This window comes from Micrasema longulum, unplaced genomic scaffold (assembly GCF_059751315.1).
Source record: "Micrasema longulum isolate JH-2025_06_02 unplaced genomic scaffold, ASM5975131v1 h1tg000934l, whole genome shotgun sequence".
Taxonomy (NCBI): Eukaryota; Metazoa; Arthropoda; class Insecta; order Trichoptera; family Brachycentridae; genus Micrasema; species Micrasema longulum.
The window spans coordinates 113,952-128,559 of record NW_028278125.1 but is presented as its reverse complement, the minus strand read 5'-3'; the positions used below and the strand labels follow the sequence as shown (position 1 = coordinate 128,559).

The 14,608-nt window shown below is 36.8% G+C and overlaps 2 protein-coding genes across 3 annotated transcripts; one reads left to right on the top strand and one right to left on the bottom strand.

Moving 5' to 3' along the window:
• Positions 1-4,783: 4,783 nt before the first annotated feature.
• On the bottom strand, positions 4,784-14,058 carry LOC148278061 (uncharacterized). 2 transcript variants are annotated; one of them, XM_088231947.1, is made up of 4 exons: positions 13,278-14,058; positions 11,768-12,563; positions 11,266-11,685; positions 4,784-6,069 (listed from the first exon to the last, which is right to left on the bottom strand). In XM_088231947.1, the coding sequence occupies exons 3-4, from the start codon at positions 11,334-11,336 to the stop codon at positions 5,892-5,894; spliced, it is 249 nt and encodes an 82-aa protein (XP_088088073.1). In that variant the 5' UTR covers positions 11,337-11,685; positions 11,768-12,563; positions 13,278-14,058; the 3' UTR covers positions 4,784-5,891. The 2 variants fall into 2 exon arrangements, with proteins under 2 accessions (XP_088088073.1, XP_088088071.1); XM_088231945.1 differs by lacking the exons at positions 11,266-11,685; positions 11,768-12,563 and having other exon boundaries at positions 13,278-13,660.
• colt (carnitine/acylcarnitine carrier protein colt, mitochondrial) lies at positions 6,351-7,787 on the top strand. The gene has a single exon (XM_088231940.1). The coding sequence runs from the start codon at positions 6,735-6,737 to the stop codon at positions 7,626-7,628; it is 894 nt and encodes a 297-aa protein (XP_088088066.1). The 5' UTR covers positions 6,351-6,734; the 3' UTR covers positions 7,629-7,787.
• Positions 14,059-14,608: the final 550 nt, after the last annotated feature.

The following is a 14,608-nucleotide window of genomic DNA, read 5'->3' as shown; positions in this document are numbered from 1 at the left end:
AGAAATCGAGTTTTCACGCAGAGCTTGTCCTCGGGATAAGAGGATGGAGGGAATTCGATTTTTTGTAAGGCACTCAAGGAATCCAACTGGATTAGGAATTTGCTATATTGTGAGCTTAAGGCGTACTTGACAGTTTCTCGGATTGCAATACATTCCGCTGTAAATACAGATGCATTCTTGTGCAATTTGTACAATCTTTGAAAGTTGTCGTCTTCACAATATATAGCCGCACCCGTATGGGTTGGCAAATCTGACCGAGATTTATCAGAGTAGATAATATTTCAATCTATCCATCTTGACGACAGAATACAGTTGAATCTACATCGGGACTGTGGACTACAGGTGGCTTTCGACTCCGAATGTGATTCAATACTTGGGGCATAAATATAAGCTTTAAATGGAAAACGTAAAGGGGAAGGTCTTTACGATGCTAGATTCTAGATTACATTAGATTATAGATTTTAGATTAGATACAATGCTAGATTCGAAAGATTTTTAAAAATGAAAACTGTTGACTAGTAAAGGGAGTGGTTCATGAAACCAAAAAAATGAGGATGTCACGCAGTCAGGGAGAAATTGTCCGTTTTTGAGGAGCAGGTTGTTCTTTTGGACAGAGCATTTTAGAAGAAATCTATCCGCCAAGTATTGTCTTCTCATACCGAGTGCGGGATCACAAGCTTCTACTTGTAAACTGTTAATTGGAGATGAATTCATGGCTCCGATGACTAGTCTCAGACTTTGGGATTGGATCCGGTGAAGTCTTTGGAGATTCTTTTTTGAACATGGTTCTTGAAGGAACGAGGCAAAATCGAGACGGCTCCGGATATACGCAGTATATAAAAGTCTCTGTATAAAAGGGTGGCTCCCCCACCATACTCGCGAGACTGCTTTTAACGTATTCAATCCGGCTTGACACTTGTTTACTATATGATTTATGTATGAGTTCCATGTAAGATGAGTGTCCAGAATTACTCCCAAGAACTTAATCTGGGTCGTAAAAGGTAGTATCTCATCTCCGTGTTAATTTTTTTATGGTTGGGATTTTTCACCGTCTACAGAAGGTTATGCCATTACTTTTACCAGCTGATAGATCCAAGCCATGTTCCGCTAACCAAGTCCTGATGTTTCTCGTGCCTAAATTTAGAATATTTTTTAGATTGTTTGGGTCATTCCTATATGCATACATGAAGAAGTCGTCCGCGTACTGAAGAAAACTTGTCTCAAGAAGAGAACAATTCCGCCGATGCCATGCGTATAGCTATTGAAGAGAATCGGGCTCAGGATAGAACCCTGAGGTAGTCCCTTGCTCAACTCTCCATCCACCACAGCATGACCGCGCACAATGATTTCTACCTTTCTGAAGAGAATTAAATTTGCTTTAACGGAAGTAAGCTTCCACGGGATTACAATTTGCAACATTTTAGCTTCTAGAATATATATAATAACATTGTCATATGCACTACTTATATCCAGACAGACACCCATGAAGAATTCTTTCTTAGTAAAAGCGGCTCTGATATCGGATGTCAGAACCGACACGCTTTCAATAGTGCTTTTTCTTTTCCTGAATCAAAATTGAGACTCGGGGAGAGTTTTCGAGCTCTCCACAAACCAGTCCAAGCGTTGTCTCACCATATGTTCCGCCACTTTCAACAGTGGGGATGTTTCCTGTTTCAAATATCATATTGATCAATGAAAGGATATAGGAGAGGGTAGGATCACTGTTATGTTGGACAAAACTATACAGTAAACCGTCAATCCCTGGAGCTGAGTCTGTGAGCTGGGTCAGAATAGTCTTCAGTTCATTTGAACTGAAGCTATGATCTAATCCGCTTCTATTTGTAAACTGGTACCAATAGGGAGGACTCATTCCAGTTATTTGCGGTCTGCGGGGCTAGCTTGTTGGCGAACTCCTCAATTCAACCTAGGGACGCAGGACGTAGTGGTGGAGCGAAAGAACCTCTAAATCGACATATTATGCTCCAAACAGTCGGTATAGGCATGTCTCGTGACAAACAGCAACAGAAGTTTTTCCATCCCTTTCGTTTCTTGTCTCTCAAGAGGCGTTTTGTTTTAGCTTCAACCTGTTTAAAACTCAACAGGTTTTCCAGGCTCATGTTAAAAGAATAAGCTTTAGATTGCCTTTTCATTTTCAAAACTGCCTCCGTACATTCGCTTACCCACCATGGGGCAGGAAGGGGTTTACTTCTATTGTATTTTTCCTTTACAGGGACATGTTTGTCTGCTGCTTCGACGATGAATGATGATAATGCTTCATAGCATTTCATTACATTCTCTTTCGTCGGAATGGGCAGCTCGTTCACTTTGAGTTCAATGTCGTCAGAGGAGTAGTAGGGGGATAGGCCACTTCGGCAATATCTATGTCTGGATATGGGAATTGATCACTACCAATAGTGTCTTCCTTAATTGACTATTGCAGTGATGGTGCCATTGCAGCGCTGGAGATCGTGAGATCCACTGCACTGGGTCACTGGTTTGGGAGCTGAAGGCGGGTCGCGGAGACATCACTAAGGACACACATATTCGGATCATCCAAGAGATCAACAATATTTCTTCCAAACCTATCGCTTGTTGGAGCACCCTACAGGGCATGGTGAGCATTTAAGTCTCCAAGGATAAGGAACGGAGCAGGGGTTAATTTTAGGAACACAGATAAAAAGTATCGACTTTAAGGGTTTGTTTGTAGGAGAGGATAGTCAAGTTATCAACCTTTGCAGCTGTCACTTGAAAGGGACAACCATCAGGCTTGGCATTGATAAGGATAAAGGGAAGGGAGTTTTTGATGAGGAGGGCAGAGCCACCCTTTCCATCCTCACGACCATCTCGGAGACAGTGAAATTCCCAGAATCTAATAGTAAATCCTGGGACCATCCACGTCTTCAAAATGGCCGCAATTAAGATAGATTCTTCTGGCATCGTATGCAAGAGGTTTTTTTTAATTCAAGGCTGTTCCACTAAAGAATCCTCATCTGAGGAACCATGGTGGTGGTTAAGTAGGGAGGTTATATGTAGGAGTTGACAGGCGACGTTGGACGGTATTTGTGGATTATTTTGAATAAGATACTTGTTCCGGACACGCGAATAACGTTAGAATGGACAAATGAAAGTGATATATGTAAATGATAACTGAGTGAATTAATAAACGTAGCTAGGAACCCGGTATTTGTGTGACTGAGCGCTAGTCTCCCAATAAAGATAAATGATTCGCTTTCGAGCCTGGCCTCAGTAATACCGGGGGAATATAGCCAGAGATTACTCTTTTATGTCTGTATTTCATATTGTGCCTTTATCGTGTTTGTGAGGCCTTGAAAAGGGCCTATATTGTATTGTCATGTTGCGCGCGTCGCGGCTGCCGACGAAATAGCCCGTACGGGCGCTAGGCACCCGTATTTACGCCACCTGCAGCCGACGGCATGTAGCGAGTGGCGAGGGTGAGCTACCCCCACCACTCTCAGGCAGCCGGAGCGGGTGGGACGGCTGACTCACGGAGCCCGACGCGCACCGCTTTATAAGGCGATTATTCTGTATGAATAAATTAGTTGAGTTCCTAACTCTGAACAGTTCAGACGTGTTTTATTCCGTTCTCCGCCCTGTTCGCCCTCCTGCACTTCGCTCCGCTCTGCCTGCTGACTGCCTTCGCCTCTCTACACCACTTAGACCGGGTGGAAAGTCCTTTTCAGGGCTATTGAGGTTGACTTGCGGTCGGCGCAGCTGTGCTCCTACCTTCCGACTTTGTCTTTGACTCTGTCTGGGAGGGCGGCTTCCCACTTACGCCGGGAAGCTTGACTGCGGCAGACGCGGGTGACGAACCAGCGCACAAACACGTGGTAACGCTCACGTTACAATACTCATACCCGCGTGCAGAGACAAACCTTAAGGTGAGGAAAGTATTCACCTTCAGGTTATTCTTTGCATTTGAAATTAGAATGTACTTTCCTCACCTTAAGTTTTGTCTCTGCATACGGGTATATGGTAGATATTTTATTTTATTAACATAAATGGCAAATCTGCCTTTTACAAAAAATTAAAATACTAACATATTTGGCTTAATATATATTTTTTTTTTTAAACATAAATTTCCACATACCCAAGATTTATTAAAAATATTAAACTTAAAAATTATACAGGATTTATATTAAAAAAAATAACCTAAAAATTATACAGAATATTCAGTAGAAAATTTAAACAATAGATATGATTGTATTGTTTGATGTCGGGACTGTGCTAGGAAAAGCACTTCCATTAGAACCCGATGGAAGTTGTCCATTCGGGAAATTCAAAAGTGGGGGAACATTAGGTTTGGAAGGTAGCTTCTTTGACCTCGGCTTCCTCTCTACTGTTTTTTTTGTAGAATATTGGCGGGGAGGGTTGAACATCAACATCGACTGTTGGTTTTGTCATTTCAGAGGCGATTTCTGCATAAAAAATCGTCGCTTTTCCGAACATTTTGAAAGCTTTTATATATGAAATGCTTCTGTCAGCCATTGTGGGTTTTATGTTTTGTTGCATTTTTAGCTCAGGGCACTGCTTGCTGGTGGCAGAGCGGTTACCAGAATAATTGAGGCATTTTAAATCTTCAGCCGCCACCGTGCAGGATTCCCCATGGTGTGAGGAGCCACACTTGCCCATACTTACAGCATTTAAAACACTTGTAACGTACGGATAATGAAAAGTTCTTTCCAGTTCTTTGACTTGTGGTGGACGGTGTCTTTGCCTGGGTTCCTTAATGTGTAGGGAGACTATCTACTATTAAAAGGGCATGTTGACTAGACCATATACAGTTTATTGCAATAAATTAGTACATAGGCTGAGACAGGTACAAGTATTAAGTGGTTACATCGAGACAATGGTAAGACAATATTTTATCATGTTTACTATACTAGAGACCATTCACCACCATAATAAAGTACATGTGGTGGGGCTTGTACGGGTTTTTAAACGTCTACACGGAGACCCACATGACCTAATACATAACCTAATTTAGGCTGACTGCTCCCGGAGGAGGGTACGGGGTCTCCTAGCGGATTACAATATGGAGTGGGTGGTGTTGCTGATCTGTTACGATTGACGCCTACAATGAAAGCATCCACCCTTTCCCGAAACTGTTCATAAAGACTTGAGTCTTTCTTCAGTTTCGCATATCAATATCAATTTTTTTATTTTTAAACTAATTAAGCGAAAATTTAATATTTCTTTACAATCAAACCGCGAAAATAACAAAACAAATAAACTTTAAAAACTTTCATTGTACCCCTCACTGCAGTATTGTCAGTTTGTGATCAATCAAATATACATGGTCAGCACAATCACCTTTTTCTAATTTCCCAGTATTACAGTGGAGGAATACAGTGTTAGTTCCAAATTGAGACCGCGGCCGCATGCTCCAGATCCCGCATCGGAAAGGAAGAAGAACGTAGTAATACAAACAAATCAATCAAACGACACGAAACCCAAATACATATGGGAAACATTAGAATAATTTGCCCTATACAACATGCACTCAATCAACAGAAGAAAAACAATACGTATCTATAACAAATCACAGTGGAACATCAAATCATCAAGACACTACCGGCAAAATCCTAACATGATCCCTATCGAACTCAGGCGAAATTACTTTTCGTCATAGTACTGAATTCCTCGCAAAAACCATTTTCCTAATACCAACAGTAGAAACAATCCTATGCAAAGACCTTAATCGTCCTAACAATCTCACAGACCTTAAAGCAGACGAAACGGGTCCTAGAGCATGGTCGGCGCGTGGTTTTCTTGAGTTAGTCTACTATTTAGATTGACGCCTATTCGGCTCCGGTAGAACTGTGAGGTCCAGGGTCTTTGGCGGAGGGCACATGATGGAGGGTCAGCGGGGACTATGGTAGAAGTCTGGCGCACGGGGGCGCCGAGGTGTTCGGCCGGGTGAAGCGGCCTGGTGGACGGAGAGGACCATACAGAGTGGTGCTGGGCAGGTGCCAGGCGCACGAGGGCGCTGAGGTGGATTCCGCAGGCAGGCCGAGCCACCAAGGAAGGAGCCGCTTCACGGCTTGATTCCTGGTGAGAACAAAAAAACTAAAATAATCCTGATTATTAACGACGTTCTTACAAGGTTACATCATTTTGCAAAAACGTTAGAAATGGACAAATTGATTGAATAAAAAAATTATTCATTTGATGATGTTCATGAAAAAAGTATAAATGTTTTATTTTTTTGGTGAATATTATCTTAAACATACTATAATAGGCTTGTTTTTGCATTTTGTTATCAGGAGTATGGGACGGAAAAGAGCATCATGGATCATGGCTCAGAAATCTAAGACAGTAGTTCGGTGTGCCAGATGCAGCAGCGCTGTTTAGTTAGACGTTTAGACTGGCCTAAGATCGTGATGATTTCAGAGCGATGGTCGCCAACCTCCGGTAGGTGCGGCAAAAGTAGAAGAAGAAAGTATTCGTAGACTACAATTTTTTGACGTTAACAAACGTCAAAAATGGCCTTATCATTTCTGAGTCTAGGCGGTGTTGGTTGATCGTTGCGTGTCTGTGTTTATGGTAAAGGACTTTGAACTATTTGAACATTTAAATTTATCTTTAACCTTCATTAATAAGATATCAGTGAATGTATTGGATAATCAATCGACAAACTAGTTTTTGAATCTGTAACTATTATTGTGACAGCTGTTGCCGTAGCCAAATATTATTAAGTTCTAATATTCCTCAATATGTCTGAATCGATTGGACCTGGTAAATATTTCGTTTGCGGTGGATTTGGTGGAATATGCACCGTGTTTGCTGGTCATCCGATGGATACTATCAAAGTAAGGCTTCAAACTATGCCTCTCCCTAAACCAGGTGAAAGTCCTCTCTATAAAGGCACATGGGATTGTTTTACAAAAACTATTCAAAAAGAAGGCTTCAGAGGATTGTATAAAGGGATGTCTGCACCCTTAACTGGAGTAGCCCCTATTTTCGCCATTAGTTTTTTTGGTTTTGGCATGGGAAAAAAAATTATAAAAGGTGATTCTCCCGAACCATTGGATAAAGTACAACTATTTTTAGCTGGTGCGTTTTCTGGAATATTTACAACTATAGTAATGGCACCAGGAGAAAGAATCAAGTGTCTTCTTCAAATACAACAAGGTGGAACTTCTCCCCCTAAATATAATGGAATGATAGACTGCGCTAGACAATTATTTAGAGAAGGCGGTATCAGAAGCGTTTACAAGGGAACTGCGGCTACACTTCTCAGGGATGTCCCCGCTAGTGGAATGTATTTCATGACCTACGAAGTAGTTAAGGAGCTCCTAACGCCCGCAGACGCTGAGAAGGGCAAGCTCGGGCTAACTGCTACTGTGGTCGCTGGTGGCACAGCTGGCATTGCCAACTGGCTGATAGGGATGCCAGCGGATGTTCTCAAGAGCCGCCTGCAGACTGCGCCTGAAGGAACATACCCTAACGGAATGCGCGACGTCTTCAGATTACTGATGAAGCGGGAAGGACCTCTTGCTCTCTACAAAGGAATGACTCCTGTGATGTTAAGGGCTTTCCCGGCGAATGCTGCGTGTTTCTTGGGTCTGGAGCTAGCTGTAAAGTTTTTAAATTGGATAGGGCTTTAAAATAATAATTAAGTATTATCTAGGTATTTTTTTTTTTACTGATTACATAATATATTCCTTTAACTATATTGAATTTATGCATATTTGTTACACACGTTGACGTCCCTATGTGCCGAAAAAAGTCGTTTTTTTATTGCAATGAAAATCTTTTATAATCAATAAGTATGCCTGTTTTACTTGTTTTGTGTTTAACTGTTTTATAATTCAATTACGGGTAATCCTTAAATTAACCACCGACCAATCAATTTCATTACTTTCGCAACATTTTCACATTTATTATAAAAAATCATATATTCGTACGTCTTTAGTATTATCAGCCTTGCATAGTGGTTAGGGTATTTGGCTATCATGTGTGAAGACACTAAAGACTTTGTTTAACTTTCAACAAGGTTGACATTAAACATTTATTTAATCACTCTAATATTTCATAGTTCCTGAACTATATGAAGGGCGTCCGAGTTAAGAAATTAAAAAAATAATGATAATAATCTAATTTGAGCCGCGATTACAAACGCTATCACCATCGGTACATATCGAGACATTAATGTATGAAAATGTGTATATTTATACGATAATACGAAGTATCTTCTTCGGTCACCTGTAATGGTAATAAAAACTGTAATTTATAAACAAATATAATTATTAATATTTTTGTATATCCTTAGCTTTTTTATTTTCTATTGAATATGTTTTGCGGCTTGAATTACAAAAATGAAACTTTTATTTTATTGGTTGGTTGGAAGAAACTGCCATTTGCCAATAAGCCAATCAATGTACAATTAACATTATCTGCAAACATTTTAATAAATAAAATAATTGAACATGTTTAGAAAAAAAAAGAAATCATGTTCCATTTTTCATACAGGAAACTTAATTTTACTTTGTAGATAAAATTAAAGATTAATTTTAACTTCCCATTAAAATACTGACCCTGATGTTATTAAATTTATAACATTACTATAGTGGTACAGTTTTTGTATGGTCATGAGGATAAATGAAAATATCGGACAAAGGCCTTCCATATAATTTGACAAACACACAGTGAATGGGGCAGTGAAAGTAGTACAGTTAAATTCTTTTAAAATCGCAATATATTAAATTTTAAAAGTGACTTGTTTACTGACAAAAAAACATTGCTTTTTCGGTGGTCCAACAATGTTTGAGTATGTCCAAATGCTCGCAGACTGGCTAGACTTCTGCCAGCATTTGGACATACTCAAAGATTTTTGAATTAACTACCTGTTAAAAGAAGAAGTATAAAAATTGGAAAATTGTTTTCAGGCGTTGCCTAGTAGGTGATTTGGTTCAGCCGGATGAATCTCACCCACGTGATAAAGGTTTCAGCTCTTATACTTCATAATAGAAATGTGGATGTTCGAACATGGTCAGAATGGTGAATATTACACAGTGTGTAAAGTGGCCACTTAAATCAGCCAATGACAGGTCATAAGCCCTGTAAATGCCTAGACTTCCATGTTCCCTTCTCAAAAATGTTTTTCCTCTCTGTTGAAATAAATTTAGAAACTAATGGTCTTTAAAACGGTTTGGGTTATGTGGAGGAAGTACTTTAAAAAAAAAGACTGATCATCTTGCCTTCAAATAATAAATAATCGTTACACACTATTTGTGTATTAATGCAGTGCCCTATAGACTGTTAGATGGGATGAAAAGTAAGAAGAATCATAGAACATTTCAATACCTATCCAAAACACTCAACCTTCTAGGCTGGTGTCATTAAACATTTATTATTTTCTAATGCTTGGTATTCATGTAAGATTGCTGTTTGAAAAACTGTTTTTTGTATGATCAGAAATGGTATGATAATACAATCGCTGTCTCGGTAATAAATTATGTAGTGAATTTAGAGGTTACAAAATGATTTCTGCTAATAATATAATCGGAGCTGTGTGGTGGATATTGTTGCTCCTACTAGATGGTTGATTGTATTATCATACATTTTCGTACATATTTACATCTTAATTAATGTTTCATTTGTCAGATGTTACCTATTCATTAGTATAGTCTTTGAACTAATTTGTGATCATTCCCATGAGATATTTAAAAAAGGTTGTATTTGGCATTCATCAAGTTATGTGAAAATATTTTTGTACGTAAATTTTATCCTTTCGTCAAATTCTGCAGCAAGAATCTGCATGTTATTCTTATTGAGTAAATACTCAAAAAAATCTAGTAAAAATTCTTACATTGAACCACAAACCGATTGTATGTGAGGTACATTATGACTTTCCTATTCCTCTGCAATCAAGTTTTAGCGTTTTGTTTCAGTATTTTTATTTAGTTAATATTTTAACATGTAGTTATTTTAATCTACATTAAAATAAACCTTAAAAAATAACAAGAATTGAACGAAAAGAAAGCCATTACAGATTCAGATGATTGAGCTTTCCAAATTAATTTTACTAAGATATTATTAAATCTATTTATAAAAAACTATATATCCATAATTATTAATTTTTATTTTAAAATTCCCAACTGGGTCAACATTTTTTTTAATCGAAAGTTTTTCTTATACATAGGTTGACCGTAAATATTCTCAGCATTAAAATAAAAACATGATAGCATAAACATATTTTTTAATTCAGTTGTGTAAACAAGAAATATTCAAGAATGAATATTTTTATTATGTCCAAGTCTGACAAGTTCAGGATTTGATTTCCTTTAACTCTTCAATTGGTACATAATTACATATTTTTTTCACATGTACTATAAAAATTCGTGCTTTTTTTTCCCAATGTCCACATCCTTACTCAACAAAGGACATTATCCAGTATTTTTGTTATTTTTTAAAAATTTCGAATTGGGGGAAAAATAATTATGTAATAATAAATAAATTAATAAATATAAAAATGTTTAACCTTATTTTTTTTTAACCTGAGTGTTTCTGTTTCTAGTTTGTTTTCTCTGTCTACGTATTTTATCAAAAAATATACAAAAATTATTTATTTTATGAAAATAGAGGTTCATTTTTCAACTGTTTTATCTAAATTGTTATTCATTTTCTTAATTATCAGTTTATGTTCAATTAACAATTGTTTTTATTATGTACCTACATTAAGAATTCCCGGGCCGGGGTGTGAATACAGTTAAGTCAAAAATTGACTCTTCGAGATATAGCAAAAACATATTTTTTAAATTTTCTGACATTCGTATAGTTATAATTATGTTCGTTCATTAGCAATAAATAACGATTTATCTTATGGACTTTTGATTGTGTGTCTAACATGCTGACTTATTAATATATTTCATAACCTTTTTGACGATTAAAAAAAAAGGAGATGGACTAATCTGAATTTGCACAAAATATGACTCATTTACTGGACTTACCTTACTATGCACATAATAGATTCATTATTTTTATTCACTCAAATACAAAAAATATTTGCAATAAAATACAACATTAATTTTTAATACTTCAATTAATTCGAGGTAGTAAAATTGACTGTGATTCACGATGTATCGGGTCAAATATATCCTACTGTTTCAGATGTTTTAAGTGTTTTATAGAATTCCCTGTAATATGAGGATGGTAGTAGGTCCATCAAATCTTTTTTCTTTTCCTTAGTAATCTGTGCTGGTCTTGTGTATGTTTGCTTGATTGTCAAATCTAGAGTCTTACCTCGACGTAAATATGTTTTTTTTTAGTTGTCTTATTGAGAGTTTTCTTAAACTCAATAATCTCCGGTTCATTCTTGTTGAATCGCAGCCACTTCACGTCTTCCCAGACAAATTTATTTCCTTATCCAGTATTTATTTTTTCGAGTCGCAATGGCCCTTTTAATAGATATGAGTAGTTAAAAAAATCTGTGCGTGTCATTTCCGTAACCTTAAACGGATTTTTCTTCACGGGATCACAAATTAATTTTGTCCATTCATGTGGGTGCTCGATAGTCCCATCATATATTTTTTTCTTCGTTTCCATCAAACTCTGGTCGCTATTGCACTCCATATGTGTATGACTAGGGACCAAAAATTTATGGTTGATAATTTGCAAATTGGCAGAATATTTCAGTGCTATCATTGTTAACGAAAAGGCGGACTGTAAATGAAAATCGAATTTCGTTCAATTTTGTTATTAGGAAATATTTGAGAAAAGATAGGAATATGGAATGGATACCTACCTTTAATATGGTCTGAATGTTCTTCAATTTCTGGCACTGGATCACAAATTGAACTATAGAATATAACAATGTTTTCCACGACGCGCGACAATTCCAATCACTTTTTTTCCGATTTTATGTCAAGTCAAAAAATGTTGTTTTGTTCTTGTTCTAAATCCGAATCTTCTAATTTTTAATATCTTCTATCTTGATGTTAGGTAGGTACCATAAGGATGGGTCAAAGGAAGGATGGGAACGAAAGGTAATCGGCCAGGAATAGTATCGATAAATGCTGTTATTTACTTAACAATCATGCACATTACAGCCACATGGCTATTCTTGTTCTGACCTGCACAGCTATCGGAATACATGACAATGTGCTTAATGCTATCATCGATGGTTGTTAAATATTTAAATAAGCATGTTGCAATATCATTAGCTCCCCTGTTTGCAAGAGCCTCACGCCATATGTAATAATATCCCTGGCTTTTATCGCAATCATGAATCGTAAAATGAAACGTCCATAGCTGTCTTTTATAAAATACCAGGGAACTTGCAACAACTGGAGTGGGCATACATTGCTGCATATAAATGATACCGTTTTGCAAGAAGGATCTTGTAAGCTATACTCTTTATCTTGTTTATTTTTTATAAACATGCATAGTCGGCTTCGACATGATGCTGTTTTAACTTCATCTCAATTTTTATTTATTTCTTCTTCTTGAGTTGCATTTTTTATATAAATATTGAATTTGTCACATTTTTGGCATGTATCCTTATTAGGCCGTTTAAAAGATAAGTTTATGGTATGAAAAGTCTGCAAGAATAAACAAATGGGAATAATTGAAATACATGCATTCGAGACATGCAAGACTAAAAATTATAGCAATAAATTGTAAATTTCTTGAAAATGTATGAAAAAATTATTTTAATAAAAACGAACTAGTTTGAATGACGTCACTAGTTCCAAACCAACCAATAATATAACGATGTGATAGTTATATGTCGGCCCCGTGGTGTAGTGGTCAGCGCGTTTGCCTACCATGCAAGATGTCTCGTATTCGATTCCCGACATGGTTGATTTGAAATATTTATTTAAAGGGTGTTTCATACTAAAATATTTCATAGTCCCTGGACTGGTATCTGAAGCGTAAGACTGATCATCTTACCTTCATGTAACACAAAATGATCAAGATACGCTGCGATTGGTTTACCAATGCAGTGTCCTATGCACCATTAGGTGCGGAAAGGGAATGATGAAAGTTATCCTATTTCCGGGAAACAAATTAACAGACGTCAACTTAATACGTCACACGCAGAGTAATTTCAAAATAAAATCAAAATCATAGCGCTGATAATACGACACACAAAAATGTTAAAAGTTGTGAATGTTTACCCACATTTTAACCAGCTCGGGTTAGTCCTTTTATATTATAAACATGAGCCCGTAGCAACAATTTATTAAACATTACATACTTGAATTTTATTGAACACCAATGAACACTCCCGAAAAATCATTAAAATGAATTACCATTGCTTTTGAAATGTCATGTCCGAATTCATATCTCGAGTGTCTCGAAATCTCAAGTCCGAAATCATATTTCGATTGTCTCGAAATGTCAAGTCCGAAATCATATTTCGATTGTCTCGAAATCTCAAGTCCGAATTCATATCTCGATTATCTCGGAAAACCATTTCGAATAAATTCACTCGAGATATCTCGATTATTTTTCCGATTAGTACGAGTGAACTCGATTGATTGTAAGCATTTCCAAATGTCTCGATCTTTTTGATAATCGAATATTTTGATTATTTTAATTAGATTATTCCCACCATTCGTTGATGTTGATACCTTTGTATAGGTCACAGCTAATAATTTCAGAGTCCCCTCTTGAGTAATGACTCTCATATGATGGGATTTAGAGTATATATTTTTTAGCTATCTGCTTGTTTTCTTCACTATATTTATTGGCTGGGATATTTTTCGCTCCAGCATCTTCCTGGATAAATACGATCGAAGTACTGGCCTTGCTTTTTCTTTAAAACATGCTCAAAAAAAATATGGCTTTCACATAATGTTTTTAATAAGAATCCTTTGCTTATCTGGATAGTTCTGTCTAATGCAAATTATTTTTTTAACCGTGACTTCCATTGTATTAGAAATATAAACGACTCTTTTATTGAAATCGCAAACTGCCCAATATTCTTTATATATTTTTTTAAGAAAGTCCTCGTAGAAATTTTCGTTGCACTTTATTCTAAAACCCGTGAAGACGGGTTGAACAGGTTCCTCACCCACCGTGTTCGCCAGACCTGGCCCCCAGCAACTTCTACCTGTTTCCAAACCCGAAAATATGGCTCTCACTACCTCACCAGTAAACGATTTTATTCAAATGAGGAACTTATAGCTGAAACATAAGCCTATTTTAGAGAGTTTCCGAAGGACTACATTTGGACGGGATAAAAAGTTAGAAAATTGTTGTACACTCTGTATCAACTTAAAATTTTGAACATTAAGAAATGCATGTTGAATTTGGCCCAAAAAATCTTTTTTGTAGTCGGTATAACCCTCAGAGTAATAATGCGAGTAACTTAGCGCATTATTATTCTAAGGTATAAGGTATAACCCCATTCACAGTTATTCCCTAAAAACCGTGAAGCGTGAAGGGCTATAATTTTGTCAAAAAAATTGACCATTGTTCAAAATTTCATGGATAAAACTATTTACATACCTAGTGTAATTTTATTCAGAGGGAATGATTAAAAATTTAGAATTTTAATCGAATTTCGAAGATCTGAATATTGCTCTTAAAATCGGTAGATCTACCGAAAAATCGGTAGGGTTAGCAATGCTGATTATGA